Source organism: Brachycentrus maculatus, unplaced genomic scaffold (genome assembly GCF_059751285.1).
Source record: "Brachycentrus maculatus isolate JH-2025_06_01 unplaced genomic scaffold, ASM5975128v1 h1tg000326l, whole genome shotgun sequence".
Lineage (NCBI taxonomy): Eukaryota > Metazoa > Arthropoda > Insecta > Trichoptera > Brachycentridae > Brachycentrus > Brachycentrus maculatus.
The window spans coordinates 1,828,418-1,847,083 of record NW_028281075.1 but is presented as its reverse complement, the minus strand read 5'-3'; the positions used below and the strand labels follow the sequence as shown (position 1 = coordinate 1,847,083).

At 33.3% G+C, this 18,666-nt stretch overlaps 1 protein-coding gene across 4 annotated transcripts in view; it reads left to right on the top strand.

Moving 5' to 3' along the window:
* The window catches only part of LOC148304248 (uncharacterized), a 56,249-nt gene extending 40,039 nt beyond the window's left edge, over positions 1 to 16,210 (top strand). For all 4 annotated transcript variants that reach the window (XM_088268671.1, XM_088268668.1, XM_088268672.1 and 1 more), the window contains exons 4-8: positions 7,632 to 8,019; positions 11,483 to 11,625; positions 12,353 to 12,909; positions 13,240 to 14,383; positions 15,506 to 16,210. In XM_088268671.1, the coding sequence (XP_088124797.1) occupies positions 7,632 to 8,019; positions 11,483 to 11,625; positions 12,353 to 12,909; positions 13,240 to 14,383; positions 15,506 to 15,735 (2,462 nt within the window). In that variant the 3' untranslated portion in view covers positions 15,736 to 16,210. The remainder of the gene's footprint in view (positions 1 to 7,631; positions 8,020 to 11,482; positions 11,626 to 12,352; positions 12,910 to 13,239; positions 14,384 to 15,505) is intronic.
* Positions 16,211 to 18,666: the final 2,456 nt, after the last annotated feature.

Genomic DNA, 18,666 nt, shown 5'->3' with positions numbered 1-18,666 from the left:
TTTTTTCAGTTTGAAAGATATAATGCAGTTACTTTTAGAAAATTTATGTTTTCATAAAAACATTATGTATTGTCGTCCGCCTACGTATTGTGATGGTCAGCACGCTCGGTTACCGTTCTGGAGGTCCCAGCATAGATTCCCAGGGGGGGTTCAAATAAATATAAGTGATTTTTTCACTGTAATATTTATTCAATATTACCCTGAAGCGGAGGGCTGATCACCTTTCCTTCATGTGTTAACGATCAAGATAACACTGCGTTTATATGATGCTGTGCCGTATGCACCATTGGGGTGCAGATAAGGGTTTGAATTAATGAATTGTCCTATAATTAAATTCGTGATGATTTTTTTCCAGACATTCCAAAATTTATCTCTGACAAATATTTTACTTCAAATATGCTTATTTTTTTTAATGAACCTCGAGAATAAACGATTATTATTATGTATTTTAGATTATGTTTTTTTTTCCTTTGGCGTTGGTGACAGCAGCTAGTCACATGCGCTAAATACTCTAATAAATAATCGACGATAAGGTTATCGAATGTTGGAGTTGTTTTAAAATGTTTATCTGCAGTGGATAGGTAGAAAGATAAAGTGAACTGAATTTTTCTCAATTTCTGCCATTTCGCCAGTTATTTTAATTCCTAAATAATCACTTGTTGTCAAATATTTTCTTACACTTGTTTATTTCGCATAAAGGTTATCGACAGTAAATGGTATTTATTTCAAACAATAGTTTGCCTCCGTCTGCTTGACATATTTAAAATTTCTTTTATTTGGTGTTAAAAGAAAAAAAAATTACCATGTATATTTTTACGTATACCCTAAGCTGCAATATTGGCGACCAACTGTTTAAATATCATTTCTTCTTTTTCTTCATGTTATTTTATTTACGATAAAAACTTCATCGATCCAATAAAATATATTTTGCCTATTAAGATGTAGTTAAGGATAAAAATGAAAAAAAAATGTCCACAGGAAGGAAGAGGACGGGCAAATAATGTATGAAATAATAATAAATAATGTATGTTATCACGGCTCGCTCCCAAACCGATTGATAATAAATATTTCTTGAATTAATTTTGCTGGCGGGAATCGATCCTGCGATGCCAGTTTACGTTTATAATATGAAAGTTTCACTTTAATATTATGGTAGCAATTATATCATTCATAATTAATGCATTTATCACCGCTATTTACAAAAATCATCTACTTTTAATTTTTTCTTTCAAAAATAATAATAATGAATGTAAGTACGTAATAATTACTCCACTTGTATATACATACGTCGGTACTCCGAAGTCATATATTACGGCACGGTCTCTCAATTTTTTTTCGCCCACCTTTTAATTTTTAATTTTTCATCGCACCTCCTTTCAAATTATTTAAAACATTTTATAGTTAATATCAGGATTCTGTTAATAACCCTTTCCCATAGACTACTATCCGATGCCGAAATGCGTGCAATTTCTCTAATCATTGTAAACTGGCTATTATCGCGGCTTAGGTAAGGGACATGAAATTATTTATTTTTATTTCTGTTATGTATTTAAAATTGCTAAACTACTACTCAGCGAACAGAGTGTACCGAAGGATGGTGATTGTTTTCATTCTCTCGATTTTCAGATAGATTTTTTTATGCGATGATTTTAGTGAAATTATGAAATGAAAAATATATTCTGTCAAATAAATACCGGGATTGAGAAAAAACAACAACAAAACAATTATTATTCCAAATTTATTGAATCTCCCTCAGAATAGGCTCCTTCTGAAGCGATACATTTTTTCAAAGAACTATTAAGTCATCCATGCACTTTTTGAAGCCATACTCCGGAATCACTTGAAAAAATCAGTTCTTTTGGATCAAGGTGCGCTGCGACGCGCTTCATGTCCAAAACATCACCTAAAATCATTCGAACCAATTCGTGAGAGATGTTGAATTCTTCGCTCATTTTTTTCTCTCCATAATAGAATCGGAACACGCGCTTGTGTACGGCCAATGTTTGTTGACTGCTGACAAAAAACGAACTGACAAATTGCACTCAAATTTAGCATCAATATAGAATACAGTTGTGCCAACTTATTGATTTTTTTTTACAATCATCTATTAGCTTCACATGCTCATGCCGTCTTAGAGACTTAACAAAAATCTTTTGAACTATATTTAAATCACCCTTTCTATTTTTTTTACTTATGATTTTTTTTAAATCTTTTGATTTCCTAACAAGGGCGTCTGCGAGCGACATGTTGAGAATCATTCCTTTATAATATAACAAGGCGACTCGGTGTTGAACTTGGATTTTACCCCGCGTCATTATGCAAATTTGATTTGGGATCTAGTGGCTTTGTTGTCATAAACAATGAAACACGAATGTTGAAAGTTGTAATAAAATCAACTATCTCTCAATTGTTTTATATTCCTGCATCACGCGCGACACTCGGTCTGTTTGATCTGGAGTTTTCATCATACCTGAATGATATGGAGTTTAAACATTATATTTTGTTTCAACAATTCTGTAAATTGTATGAAATCAAAGACGGATTTCTCAAAACCATTGGATTCTAAAATATTTTTTCTACATCAAATTTAATATAGAGTGGAACCTCTCTTAACGAGCAACTCGTATAACGAGCGAAAAAATGTGAGAAAGTCGCTCCCTTAACGAGCAATATTTCTCATAACGAGTTACAGAGAAAGGGCAAGTCCCACTTTCTCGACATTCACTCGTAAGCAGGGATTTCCGCGCCAGTCAAAACAATAAATGTTACGCTTAACGAGTAAGATTTTGGAGCAAATTATGCTCGTTATGAGAGGTTCCATTTTTTTATATTTATTTCTCTTTCGAATTTTGATTACAATAAACAATCTTCACAGATTGAACATTAAATTTGAGCAAATCCATTTAGCCGTTTACAATATGCCCGAAAGCAATGATCCATATTCAATTACTAAATACTCATGTATGTTAATTTACTACCTGTACCAGATGTCGTCCCATTTGCAAATGGAAACAAAACAAAGGTGTTATCGAGTATTGTAACAGTATTCATCTGAATTTCAATAAAAAGCCAATGCCGACTTGATACAATTATTTTTTAGAACACTCTTGGAATTTTATTTTGAGCTGAGATATACGAAAAAAACAAAGCGAGCAAAATTCCCACAAATTTAATTTAATTTAGCAAATGAAACGTTTTTTTAGACCGCTATAAAATAATGATTTCGCAGATTATACTGTCTTTGATTTTAAACGTCTCAAATGTCTACCTATATTACTGTGTACATAGTTACTTATGTACCTACTTTCTCGAGCTGGTAAACACTAAACTCTAATTACACCTATAAACCATTCTTCCATTTGTTCAAATAAAAGAGCGTGATTTAATTTGAACATAATAATGTCGCGTCTGGGTATGGCATACTATTCGCCGTATTTTTTTACGTTAATTAATTTTTAAATTGATATTCCTCATTAGCGTACACCACATTAGTATAGCATAACTGATTTATTTTGAAAAAAAAAGAAAATAATAATGGTTTTGTAGATACGAAAATATATTTCAGTTTTATTTTTCTCGAAGATGAAACGTTAAACTGATTTAATTATTCTAAAAAATTGCTTTAATTTCTGCTTGTTATTCTCAGATTTTTTAAATATTGTTTTGACATTCGAAACGATTATCTGTTTATAAATAAATAGTTTTAAAGAATATCGTGTATGTACTTAATCGTCATGATTATCAGTATTAAAAATATTATTTTTTGACATCTCATCAAAGATGAAGAAGAATATGGAAGTCTGGGCATTTACGGGGCTGACGACCGTCATAGGCTGGTTTAAGTGATCACTTTACACACGTGTAACATTCACCAAATCTACCCATTATTGACAACCACACTACTCAAATTCTTGGAAGTTCTATATATATGAACCAATTTAGAAACCTTGTTCTTGAATCACTAGAACTTCACTAGAGACATCTATTGGTGAGATGTAAAGAAGCTTTTTATTAAGCAGAAACTCTTATATTAGTATTGTATTAAAAATATTCACAAGATTCAGACTCGTAAATTGTCAAATTAAATCCATAAAGCGAAATGTCAAATTAAGGGCTGCATGTTGCAAATTAATCAAATCATTGTTATTATTGGCAATTTTAAATAAATAATATTGTTAATCGTACCTTATCGTTGTAGGTAACAAAAGAATTCTGTACAGACGACATATTTTAATAATATTTTAAGTAATGAACACTAACCCTAGATAACTAAACATTCGTCCACGCGACGACGCCCTTCGAAAAAGTCAAGTGCACTTACTTCGCTGTACCCCCTCCCCCCACCCGCCAGGCTTTGTTTACGGAATAGTGATTTATTGTTAAATGTCTCTTACAATCATTCCTAATAAACCAAACTTAAGTGTCATGTAACCAGTCACTATTTTTAATAATTACTTTTGATCATTTTCGCGTTTTTATTGCGTAGTCCGCCTGACGAATGTTTAGTTACTATGTATCTACAAATATAGTTTAGTTATCTGGGGTTAAATTATAAATACTTTTTATGTAATAATTATCAACATTTACTAATAATTATTTAGTGAAATGCTTTAAAAATGATTTTGAATCTTTTATTTTTGATTTTAAGTCTGTCTAATAACGTATGTATAAAGAGTTACTGATATCTAATCCTCAAATAGATATTTTACGTACACGAGTCTTTTTTTTCCTCGTGATTCCATTTCTAGATAAAAAAAACATACATATACATATATATTATGGGTACAAATATTATTGAACACCGAAGCAAATGTATATTTTTACCTTTTTCGTAACTTTTATTCGTTATTGTCAGCATTGATCAAATCTCTCATGCGTGATATTTTGTTTTGTATCTCGGAAAGTTGTAAAGAATTATTATTTATCAAACCATTTTCAAGTTTTATTACATTTCGGTGATGGAAAAATAACTTTTTTAGAGGCGTCGACGCCGTGTAAAATCATTATCCGTGATTTTCTTTTTCGTCAACTTACATACATTGAAAAATGTCTTTATAGCAGTAATAATATAAAAACATTTCTTTTTATTGAGATATTTAAATGATTAATAAAAATTCTAAATTTATCTACATAATTTTACCATTCCGCTCTATATTTTGTTTATCGATTTTAACACTTGTAGTTTTTATATTCGATTATCAAAGTGATAAAATATTTATGATGTGATAAATAATTATGTGCATAATCGATCCGTTCTATGTTTAATAAAAACCTATTATACCGATAATTGTGTGCAAAAAATAGGTTACCTTGCCTATATTTCACAATATAAAGGTACATATTCTAATGAAGTGTCCTATTTTCATTTTTATAAATGACGGTAAACCTTTTATTTAATTTGAATTACTTGAATATATCATTGTTTTCAAGGAATGTAATGGTTTCGGTAATGGTTTCACTTCATAATTTCTCCCGAATTTAGGTACATTAATCATAAGGTAACAGTTTCAGGAAAGCAGTCCTACCATCTACAGATATATTAAAACATCAGTTGAAGGATATCTTAGAATTTACGTAGAAATATCCTTAGGGTACGTACTATAATTTTAAACTAGGCCTTGTGATCGATTACAGTGGATAGATAACTCATTAATTTCGCGATGTAGATAACTTTAACTTTACTTCTGAAGTTTTATTTCTAGTTTTATTTTTGTCATATTGAAATCGGTTATCTGTTTTCAGGAAGGTAAAGTTACTTAAGAAAAATATATTTGATTTTTTTACCGGTAGAAGTAAAGTTAAAGTAAGCAATGATAATGTTATCTTCCGTATGTAATTATGCCCAGGTCCCAACCTGGGTGGAGAAATGCAATATGACGTCTGCATTAGGCTGGATTTACACTGAGTCAGTTACTGACGTTAGTACTTACGCCGAGATCTGACTAACACTGTTTACACCGGTAATATAGAAGTCAGCATTGACGCGACACTGCTGCACTGACGTGAAAATCAATTTTTACGATTGTAGTACCGAGTCATCACTGACTTGCCTTGTGTTTGAAGTCAGTTACCGACTCAATGTAAAACCGGCCTTGTACGAGTAGTATACGTATTATGTTTCCTCGTAGGCAGTATTTTCTTATTTGATTGATGCTAATTATTTGATATAATTTTGATTGTATGTTTTCATAGATTGATTCAGACCGCGCCACCTGCTTTGATTATTTGCTCATAATTAAAATAAAGTTATTTTACAACATATTGAGTGGGTCCAAATACTTATTCACAAATCTGGATTATCTCCAATTATTGTAGATAATCCAGATTTGTGGACAAGTATTTGGAGACACTCAAAATGTAAATAAGATGTTTTCTGGCGTTTCTCAAGATTCGAACCTCACATACAAATAAAAAAGTTTCTGGTCAATAAAAAAGCTTATTCATCTCACCAATAGATGTCTCTAGTGAAAATTCTAGTGATTCAACTACAATGTTTCGAAATTGGATCATATATATAGAACTTCCAAGAATTTGAGTAGTGTGATTTTCAATCATGAGTAGAATCGGTGAATGCTACACGTGTGTAAAGTGATCACTTAAACTAGTCTTTGACGGTCGTAAGCCCCGTTAATGCCCAGACTTCCGTATTCTTCTTCATCTATGTTGAGATGTCAAAGAATAACACTGTAAAGTTATTTTATTTGAAAATGTTTTAAGACTAAAATCACTCGTAAACGAGTGGAGGCTTAGCAAAAAAATCTTTTAAGGAGAGTTTTGCAGACATTACATTACAGCAGTGATAAGTAGTAATTTTAAGAGGCGTAAATTGTCTCCACAATCTTCGAATAACATTTGGATTCCGGCATTTCTAATAAATAAACCCGATAAGAAAGTGGCGGAGGGAAAAGGGTGAATAGTGAATACCATTAATGGAAGAGACCTGTCATGGTGGCATGGGGCCGACGAAGGGCCGTGCCCATATTTAATGATCCACGTTCAACTGGAACTTTCAATTCGGTCGGCCAAATGGTGCAATTCATGGTGCAGTTAGGATAAAATTTGTGGGGCACATTTATTTTTATACGATCCTAAATCTATCGTAATATAATAATATCTTAACCTGGAGGTACTAAGTAAGTGGTTACGTTTGTTTGCTGCGTCAATATCAGGGAGGCTATTGCAAAGGAAAGATGACTCGTCAACTACAGAGTGTCGATAACATTATTTCGTGTATTAGGTTACAGTGGATAGATAACGCATTGATATAATTTAAACATCATTTCCGGACGTTTATTTCTAACGACTTTGGCATTTTGAAATCTTTCGCCGGTTTTCATAGTCATAGGAAGTTAATGTTACCGACAAACACATCTCCAGTAAAACGCCGTTTTAGCATTGAATTTTTTTTTCGAAATAATTATATGATTTTTAAAAGAAAATAGTTATCGAAAGGAAACGAGTTAAAAATTTTAAAAAAATCCAAACTTACTTATAATACAAATGTATATTCTAAAAATATCCAATATACATTATTAAAAAAAAAATTGGGCGTGAAAAGTTACGTGACCTCTCCGGTGGTGATTGAATTGTTGTTTGCGTTGTATACTCTTAACGTATGTCTCTCGTTACAGATTGCGTGCACATGCAGCTGTACCGGGACCTCAAGGACTACTCGCGCGGGGCGCTGCCGCGGGGCTCCGTGGAGCTGCGCCACTTCCTGGCCTGCGAGACCGGCTTCCCGCTGGACAGGGAGGCGCACACGCTGGCGCTGATGTGCCGCGGGGGCGGCGCCGTGCTCGCGCTGGGCGCGCCCGACGCGCTGCTGGCCTGGCGCGCGCGCGTGTCCCGCGCGTTGGCGGCCGGCGCGTGCTCGCGCTGGCCCGGCGTGCTGCGCGCGCCGCCGCCGGCCAGCGGCCTCAAGGCGGGCCCCGTGGCGCTGCACGTGCGCCCCGCGCAGTTCTGCCTGGTGGCCGGCCTGCCACCCCGAGTGCTGGCCGTGTGGGACATAGCAGACCTTAGGTGAGCCCCTATCGACTCCAATACCCACTAAAGTAAATATAGTATGCCAAAATATACGGCTGTCCAAACTCAAAACACAGTAAGACATTTTTTTGTAGTACGTTTTTTCTTGCATTTTTGGAATAAGTAGATTCTACTTAATCCAATAATGAAAAAAAAACGTACTGCAAAAAAATGGACAGCCGTAAGTGTGTCGGGTTGTGGTCCCGTGGTTAGCTTCTGGGACTCTTCTGTCAGAGTTTATTGGTTCGAACCCACTCTACCACAATTTGATACCTATTTCTCACATTCAGCCGCTTAGGCTCGCAGACATACATAGTATGAAATAAAAGTACATACTTTTGTAAATAATAAAAACACAAGTATTTCTTTTTTTATAATTACTAAACAAAAGCATCCTACCGGGCATAATACTGGATCGACCAATTCATTGTAGTCTCCTTTGCACCACTAGGAGCAGATGAAAGAGAGAGTGTGAGATATCTAAGAATTGGAAATAATACAGTTTTACACTTTTAATTACAAGTACTGTACGAGTACATTCTTCAGACAATGGATTTTATGTAAAATATTTCTATAGCTTCGATTTTTAAGAATTTTATTTAATATTATAACAAAATTTGGATATGGATTAGGTATGTCAAATTACTTGATAGCGGTCAGGTTAGGAGTCGAAATGATCGGCGAGGATGTATGAGGAGATGCATGAACTTAGAAGAGGCGAAGAATGTTTGTCACAAAAGTTTTTGCGCACTCCTCGACTTGCCTAGGGCGGCCCTGGATAAACACATGAATACTTCATATTTTTACTGCTGTATTTGCAATAAAAATATTAATTGAAATCTTGTACACGTTTTGTGTTATTGTGCGAGCGTTTCTGCTCAGAATTTTCACTCATGAGTTACATATTTTAAACATTAAGAGTAAACCCACTCACAAGTAGGAATAGGCTTAAAAACTTATAAACTTGGAGCCTAAGTAGGGCCATGATAAGCGGTGTTGCATAAGCCGTAGCTAGAGTAACTAGGACATTAGGTAATTCAAAATTATATTATTGCGCGTGGTCGAATCTTGCATCCAATTTTTAACAAAAAAGGAATGACAATGCCTTCGCCTTCAAAGAAAGAATCATTACTGCGTAATAATAATACAGTAGAACCTCTCATAACGAAAAATTAGCATAGCGAGCAAAAAAATGGGAAAAGGTGCTCCCTTAACGAGCGACATTTTGCATAACGAGTTACAGAGAAAGGGCAAAGAGAGGGGCCGGGACTTCCGTGCCAGTCAAAACACAAAAAAATCATTTAACGAGTAAGGTTCTGGAACGAATAATGCTCGTTATGAGAGGTTCCACTGTAGTTAGGTTGTGATGAAAGCTATAATGTAAAATGTAACTGTAATCAGATATAATGATACTTTGTTGCCTATTTCTCACGAACAACACTTTGGGCGTTTGTGCACTACACGGAATTTTACCGTCCGGCACTTCAGTTAGCATATAAAACGGATGATTGGCTTGGATTAGCTTGTGCTTTTGTCTTTCCTTCTTCGGATCGGTGTGCTCGATCGGTGCGTGATCAAGTTGCGCGTAAATTCGATCACGCTAAACTGTCGTAGTCGCTTTTATTTTTCAAAACCGGACTGCCGGACGGTAGTAAAATTCCGTGTAGTGCACAAGCTGCCTTTCTCAAAAACGAAATACCACTAATCGAGTTTGAAACAAAAATGAACATTTCGTGGTTTTTACAATGCTGATGATCAATTATATTTCATATTGGAGAAGCGTAGAGTGCCTCACACTTCAAATATTTATAATTTAAATTCAATATTTGCTTTTTGCACAATACTCAACTTATACCGGCGCGATTGCTATTCGTTATGACTATGACGCTCGTAGTATAACGTCATCAGTTTGAAGTGGATACTTTTGAACCGATAAACTTATGTACCTACTAAGATCCGCTAACGGTCGAAATGTCATGTTATGTAATATAATAAATTACATATTACATATGTATTTTTGTGTTTCGTGCAAAATAAATTGAATAAAAAAATGTTTTAAAAAGTTGGCATGCAAAATTGAAATGTATAATTACAATTTTTAAATCGGATGATCTCTTAAAAACTGATAAAATCTCTTATGAATTAAAAAAAAAACAATATTGGAAAATCATGATCATACCAGATTTATAAAGTATGTGAAAACCAGTTTATTTTGACGTCTTAACATAGACGAAGAAGAATGTAAAAGTCTGGGTTTTTCAGGGTTTATGGCCTGTCATAGGGTGGTTAAGTGATCGCTTTATACAAGTGTAACATTCACCATTCTACCCAAGATTAACAACTACAATACTGACATTTTTGGAACTCAACATATATTTAAAAAAATTCACGTCGCTCTTCATGTGTGAGTTCGCGACAATTTGAGTAAGCTTTTTATTTAGCAGAGACCCTTTTATTCAAATGTTTGCAAGATCTTAACCGAGTTATTTTACATACTGGGAGACGCCTGAAGTTTATTTTAGTCTAATAATATGATCTTTCTGAAAGCTGCCAAAGGAAAAATTATCAAATATAGATATATAAGTAAGAAAGAATACATTCATAGAGATAAAATAAATTTAAAAAATGAACAGGAGATATTTTTAAAGCATATGTTTTGCTATTTACATTATCTATAAAATGACATTTGGTATGAGTCCGCATCCGTGGTGTAATGGTTAGCGTGTTTAGCTACCTTGCTGGAGGTTCGATTCCTAGGAGGGGTGAAAATAAACATTAGTGAATTTATACTCTAATATTTATTTAATATTACCCCGGACTGGTCCCTGAAGCGCAGGAGTGATCACCTTGCCTTCATGCAAGTAATGATCGTGATGACACTGTCAATACGATGCAGTGCCCCATGGACCATTGGGTGCGGATAAGGCTTAGAAGAAGAGAGAGATAAAGTTTATCCGTCTATGAAATAAGATCAAGCAGACTAGAGTGTTAATAATAGGTTTGTTTGTCTTTAAATGTCATTTGGTATATTAATTGTTACCATGAAGTTTATTGGTCTATATAATGACATTTGGTATAGTAGAGTGTTAATATAAAGTTTTTTTTGTGGATAAAATGTTATTTGATGTACTAGAGCAGGCATGGGGAACCTGCGGCCTTAAGGCCGAATGCGGCCTTTTGGCTATTCTAGTGTGACCTTTTGACTGATGACCTTTTCGTAAATAGGCATTTTTTCCATATTTTTTTAAATTGCATTTTTAACAATTTATATTGTGATATAATTAAAATATTTAGTTTATAAGGTGTGATATAATTAATATATTTAGTTTAGGGGGGGTGTCAAAGTTTGTTTACTGCGGCCTCATGTTGAATCAGATAAGTGAATGTGGCCTTTTAAAATAGAAAGGTTCCCCATATCTGTACTAGAGTAATACATAAAGTGTATTCTTTTTATTTTCAGGCGCTATGGTGCAGTAGAAGGGGGGGTATGCTTCGAGGCGGGTTCTCGCTGCGGCAAACTCGGGGGTGCCTGGTTCATCAAAACTGATCGTCCACATGCTCTCGTCTCAGCTCTGGAGTCAGCTGCTCCTGCTCCCAGCAAAGGTATATCGCTTGTCATATCTGCAACTACTTTTCTTCTGATGATACCACTGACAAAAATAACAAGAAATTATTGAACATTGCAATCAGAAAGTCCAGAGTAATTAACAAGTTAAACTCAGGAATATTATTATTATTTAGATCTGACTATGCATTTTCGATAAAGGTCCACAGTGACCCATTCGTTTGTAACTGCCCGATCATTTGGCCATCATACGGCACCATTCATAACGCTAAAATACAAAATTTTAAATTCAAAATTAATTATGTTCACGGCGACCACCCTGAGTTGCGTTATACGAGTAGTTATATTATATAATTTCAACTTATTTTCTAATTACTGCATTAGTTTATGGGTATATACTTATGTTATAATAATATTTTTTTAATGATGGCATTAATAGAGTGATTTAACTCATTGAATCATAAGTAATCAACTATCTCAATTTTTTTTAAAATTATTTATACAAATCGAATACTCAAAAAGAAAACCTCATTGGAAAACAAAGTCATTATTAAATCTCATTGACCACCAAGATGAAAGATTGTTGGGTGTAAAAAATAGTTTATTTTCTTTGAAGTATTCAGGTAATTTAAATCATCAAATAAGGAGTCAACAATTTACCAATCAAGTAGGGTTATGGTGCAGTAGTTAGTGTCTGACTCTGGCAGAACTTTACTATCAATTATTCAATTTTCTTTTAACACTTTCCTAATTTTTTTGTTGCAGTAAACGAAGACACACAAAGCCAGTTCAAGAAACGTTTCTCCGAGATAAGCAGTTCATCACAGAATATGGTGAATGGCTTCTCTCCCGGCTGGAACTTGTACGGCAGTCACCAGTCAGAAACAGCCAGCAGCGTCGGATTCAACGATTGCGCCTCTCTCTCCGACATCACTTCCTCAGATAGAGACCACCGAGGAGGGAATCGACAAGCAGACAGCGGGAAGTGTGTCAGCTGCATGAGTCGCTTGTCCTCTCCCACATCTCCACTTGCGGGCAGTCCTTTTGGCATATGGAATAATGATATATCCGACAGAAGATCTGATTCCGACAGAGCTTCTCTTTATTCCCAGTCCAGTGGGGGAACTACTCCATCGGATTACTCCACTCCCCGTGGAACGTGTATTGCTGAAGGATTGATGTTGAACAAATCAGTCAGTTTTTGCGGATTCCCACCGCATCTGCGACCAAAAAGTTTGTGTCCATGTCGTTATTCTCAAAAGCCATTTATCGGTCCTTATGAGAATTATGATGTCCCCAGAGCGCCCATGCCACTCATACGTGTAAGTTTTTGTTTTTAATTTCTATTATATACTTATATTATTTAAAATGAAATCTTTATAAATGGTTTAATTGAATATCGTTACAACAAATTGGTCAAATTTTTACATAAATATATTTAAAAAATATACACATTAATAACATCAAATAACATTTTTACGATAATAATTTTGATTTATTTTTTGATGAATTTTTAATGAAATATAAAACAATGGAATTAGACAAGTTAGTCTATCAAAATTAGTTTAACATTTATGAACTACTTCTCTTAGCTGCTGAGTACATTAAACTAAAATTTATTAATTTATAATTCATTTTATACTTAATTTCAGGAATATCCAAAGGCAGGCGCACCTGAATCCAATTATGATGTGCCAAAGAACTTTAGAAAATGTTTATTGAGTAATAAGTGTAACTGTTCAAAGGAAGCTAAAATCCCCGAAGCTGGTACCAAGAATACATTAGCTGTTTTAAATGAAACAACAAAAGAACATGAAATTGGCATTCAAAGGACCACACCGTGCATCCCTAACTCTGCGAGTGTGGGTGTTAATTCAAATTATGTAAATATAGAACCGAGTGATCCGAAGACTAATGAACTGTCACAACCTGGTAGCAATAGCATTTCAGATTTATCTGTGACATTAGAGAAATTTGGAAGCTCGGCGGAAATATTACGGAATGCTGGATTCAGTCAAGATGAAATCGATGATTTAGAAAATATGTCGGATAAAGACATTTCAATATCTTGCGATAAAAACATTGAACTGAATATTACCGAAACTCCTAACAAAAAACATGACGGTTATTTGTTCATGCATCCTGTTGACTGCAATACTCAAATCTCCAATACCAGTGAAGAAAAATTCCCCGCACCTAAATCGAGTGAAAATTTAAATTTATCAAAAAGGAAATCTAGTTCTGCAGACTTCCTCCAAAAAGCAGAGGCATTTCTGGATTTATCGAAAAGCAACAGCCATAAAGACATATCTTTGGAAATAAATTCTCTAAAAAAGAACTTGAAATATGAATGTGGAAACGATAATTGCTCGAATCTATGTGATAATTGCAACAGTTGCTTCAAAACACAACCAAATAAACCTACTACTCTTATTATCAACAATATTCCTACGGAATGTTCTCTGTCTAGTCAGTCCAAGGACTCTGTAAAGATTCGTAGATCTTGTAGTTTCCCTAGTAAATCCACAAAGAACAGGGATTCCTCCAGTTCCAATGATTCAGGCGTGTCCACTGGATCATTGAAACATCACAAGGGTGATTTTAGTGATTTTGAAACATTAGTTGCTAATGGACATGTGTGCATGAGACGTCAAAGGTTTTCTACCAAAATAAATAGAAAAGTAAATTTAGATACGATGCAAAATATTTCATTTCAATTTGATGAAACATTCCAAGTTCCCAAATCCCGCTCTTGCGAGAACGGATCAAAGCTGCTTGTCAGGAGAGACACAAAAGGTAAATATAGTACTTAACTAAATACTTTCCAATAATTTATATTATATTTTTAATATTTTTATTCAAGCCTTCTGGGCCAACAAAAGTAAGCCCTTTAGGTCAGCAGAGGGATAAATATGCATATATATATGAAAATGTATAGATGTATCTATCCTATAATCCTGAATATTTAAATATATGTATGTATGCATGTATACTTATTTGTCCAGCTAAAGCTTGAGGTCGGAACACCCTGTCGATATCACTTTCTTCAAACTAATCCGGGACAAATTTCTAGATCGCAACACATATTTCTACCTTACAGATACTATCTCAAGATAGGAAAATTTTAGGATCCTTATTTTTTTTAACTGGACAAGATAAGAAAAATAATGTATTAATTTTTAGACAATTGCAAATTTAAAACTCAAAAATCCGAAAAATGCTGAGAATTGGCAATCATCGTGTCAGTTTTTACTTTGTATGCAGCCATAAACTGTTTATCTATAGGTACTTATTTATTTTTTTACAAAAATGTTTATAAAATTAGTATATAACCACTCACCGAGATTTTTACGTCTACCGGTTTCGAGACGTACCCGTCTCTTCGTCAGGACAATCACTAACACAGCATGCAAACAATACTACCCTTCACCACCATAGCACCATTTACACACTCAAAACTACACAAAATGTCTAACACATGTAACACAAGAGACGGGTACGTCTCGAAACCGGTAGACGTAAAAATCTCGGTGAGTGGTTATATACTAATTTTATTAACATTTTTGTAAAAAAATAAATAAGTAAAAATGACTAACCACAAAGTAAATGCTTTAAATTTGAATAATATTGAGAATATGTTTATCTATAGTCTGTAAAACTGTAAACAGTCACTTAGTGCTACAGTGGAACCTCTTTCTCAAGTTTCTAAGCTAGGATATGCATCTACTTCCTGTGCTCCATCGACATGTTATATGCTACATTCTATGCTTTGACTTTGTTCTGTAATATAACATATATTATTTCATATTTCTATCCCCTCATAAAATTACCAAAGTACTCTAGCTTTTCTGTTTTGTAATGCAGAATAATTTATCATTATGGTGTACATAGTACATGAAGATATTTTATTATTTACAGGATGCTCATGCAGCGATGCCCTGAACGGACGAAGCCCGAGTAGCTGCAGTTCTGAAGTATCGGACTGTTTAGACACTCTGTCAGTGTCTTCTATCAGCTCTAACGAAATAAGCAACCGAAGTACAGCGAGACCTCGCTCGGGAAGGGAATATTGCTCCATACTACCAGTACAGTCAGCCTTGCGACTTCCTCACTCATGTCGGTGCTATTCTCCTGGACAAGTAGTCTAAATTAATTTGAACAGATAAAAAAATATTCTATTGCTTATATTCCTTTATTTTAAAACTACATATGTATTAATATGTACATAAATATTCATAGTAAATTGATTACTTCTTATTGCAGTTAAAAATGTGAATCAATAAATTAAAGACTTATGGATTATTTACTTAAGACACAAGTAATCTTGGTCACAAAACAGTCAGAACATTGCAATGTACGTAGTTATTTTTATGTACATATTTTTGTTTGTTATTTTAGTGCTATTAATGAATATCCTAATATTGTTTAAAATTTAAAACATTATGTTTTCATAATGTTATGTAAAAATGAGTTACATATATAATTTGTTAAAAAGTAATATATTTTTAATTTCAATATTTTAGGAAATATATATTAAGTGTTATTTAATATTTGGCTTTTTTTCACAATTATCATCATGGACAATTATGTTTTTATTTTAGTGAAAATAAAACTTTTAAAAGTCATGAAAATGGTTTAAATTATACTATATAGTGATGTTTTATTGTACATACATTTATACTGTGTATTTAATCAATTTACTAATACCCACCCAAAAACCTATTAATTTCAACTGTATTTATCACAATATATACCATTATTAATTTTATTTAAAAGAAAATTGTATTTATTTTTATATATACTCATTACTATTTCATCTTAAAATAGTTTAATTAGTTGCCATTAAAAAAATGTGCAATCAGTTAGGCAGAACAATATTTAAAAAAAAATGTTTTTCTGTAAATAAAAATATGGTTAAAATGATTTTACATTTGAAATATGCTTATTTTTATTAAGGTTTAATTATTTCTTATTGTTTGTAATCATTTTCTCAATAAAAAAAAAAAAACAAAAAAACACTACAAAACTAATCTCTATTCCAAAGTTTTATGTAATTATATGTGTAGTTATAACTATTACATAGATATGTATATCTATTTTAATGCTTAGAAGTTAAAAATAATAATTTAGGAATACATATTGATCAATATATTTAATTTAATTATTAGGAATGTTATTTTAAGTTGTTTCTTAATTTATAAATATTGAGAATAAATTTGTAAATCATATTCCTTCTAAGAAGGTGTTTTATTTTATTATACCTAATAAAAATAAAATATATTATACAATAAATAGCATTTTATTTTATGTGTATTCAATTTTTTTTTAAATAAACTGTGTGAGCTTTCTGAATTATAATATTAAATAGATTCAACAACCTTTTTTTTTATTCCCGAAAAAGCACCAAAGATATATTTTTTGTAGAAAAACAGCTTCACACTTCAATTTTCAATGAAAGTCTTCATAAATTATTTTTTAATATTATCAATGACAAAAATGCTATAGATTTTCATACTTGTGGGATTTCTCAACATACATGTTTAAATAAATTAATAACTCCAAACGCTGTTTATACATAGAATTCCCCTAACAAGTATTATCAAAACTATTGTTACATTTTGTGTAAAAAAAATATGGAAAATACATTTTGTTCATACATTTTTTCTCTGGAGCCTTTTTTGAACTGTAAGTATTAAGGTGGGGACTGACCAAGATAATTCGTCGTAACGTCACCCGCGGCGAGCGCTCCGATTATGGATGGAGCGCTCTGCTCGCTGTACTGACTATACGAATGCTCGCATCGTAACATGTTCCGTAACGACAAAATGGCTCCGGTCAGTCCCCACCATTATATGTCTGCTATACAAAACTTGGCACAATCAGGTATGTCAAATACTTGAAAGCGGCCGGGTCAGGAGTCGTAATAATCGTCGGGTATGTATGAGGAGATGCATGTATGTAGAAGAGGCAAAGAATGTTTGCAAAGGCAGAGTGGTGTGGCGTTCGATTCTCTCTGCCTACCCCTGCGGGGAAGCGGCGTGATGGTTAGTTAGTTAGCTTTTTTAAATGTTAAAATGACCTGGATTTCAACAATGAATTTTGTTAGTAAATTTTCTACCAAAAAGCACCCCATCCTTTTTTGATACAAATTATGCAAAAAATTAAATCTTCAATTATAATTCAAGTAGGTAGTTCGTAAAACAAAAAAAGGGTTGTCTTCTTTTTTTGTTTTGAATTTCGTTAGAAAGGCTACCTTAACTCCTTTCTGTAATCAAGCTTCATATAATTATCTAATTTTTATTTACAGACTGTCAATCAGCTGAATTTGTGAACACACTACAGACGGGAAAGGTATGTCTACCTGTTCAGTCGATTGATGCTTAAAGGACAGGAAAAGTATTTTTACCTTCTGCGCTGGCTTCATTTCAAAGTTAGAAAATAATGAAATATTAAAAAAAAAAAAATCATTAATATTATGTACCAATCTCTTTGTTACGGTCTTAACTATATGTATACAATTATCAAATCCTGTCGTCAACGGTCCGCAGGCGTAAAACACCCGTCTGAAAAGTTTCATAATTTTTTAATATAAACTTGAAATAATTATACTAACAATAATACAGGTATGTTAAAAACGCAGGCGTAAAAACCCCTGTCCGAAATGTGTTAATTTACATTTTGTTCTCTTCCATAGTGTAGAGATGAAAATAATTTGATACCATCCAAATTCTAGGCTCAATTGCTAGTGAGGTTAACATTATACCATAATATTTAATATTATGCTACCCTGAACGCTCACCTACAGTGTTAATACTGATCTCCTTGCATTAAAATAATTTATAATAAAATAAAACTTTATTATTTAATATAGTAACCAGTATGCATAACTCAATTTTGAGTGCTTTGCAAAAACAAAAATACAGCAGCCTACGCACCGTTGGTTGGGGATAAGAAACAAAGAAGAAGAAAGATACATAAAGGAAAAAAAAGGTAAGGCAAAGTAGATGCCATCAGGTACCATGAATGTGGCTTACAGCTTTGTCAAACACTACACAACTGACATACTCGAAAGGGAGACA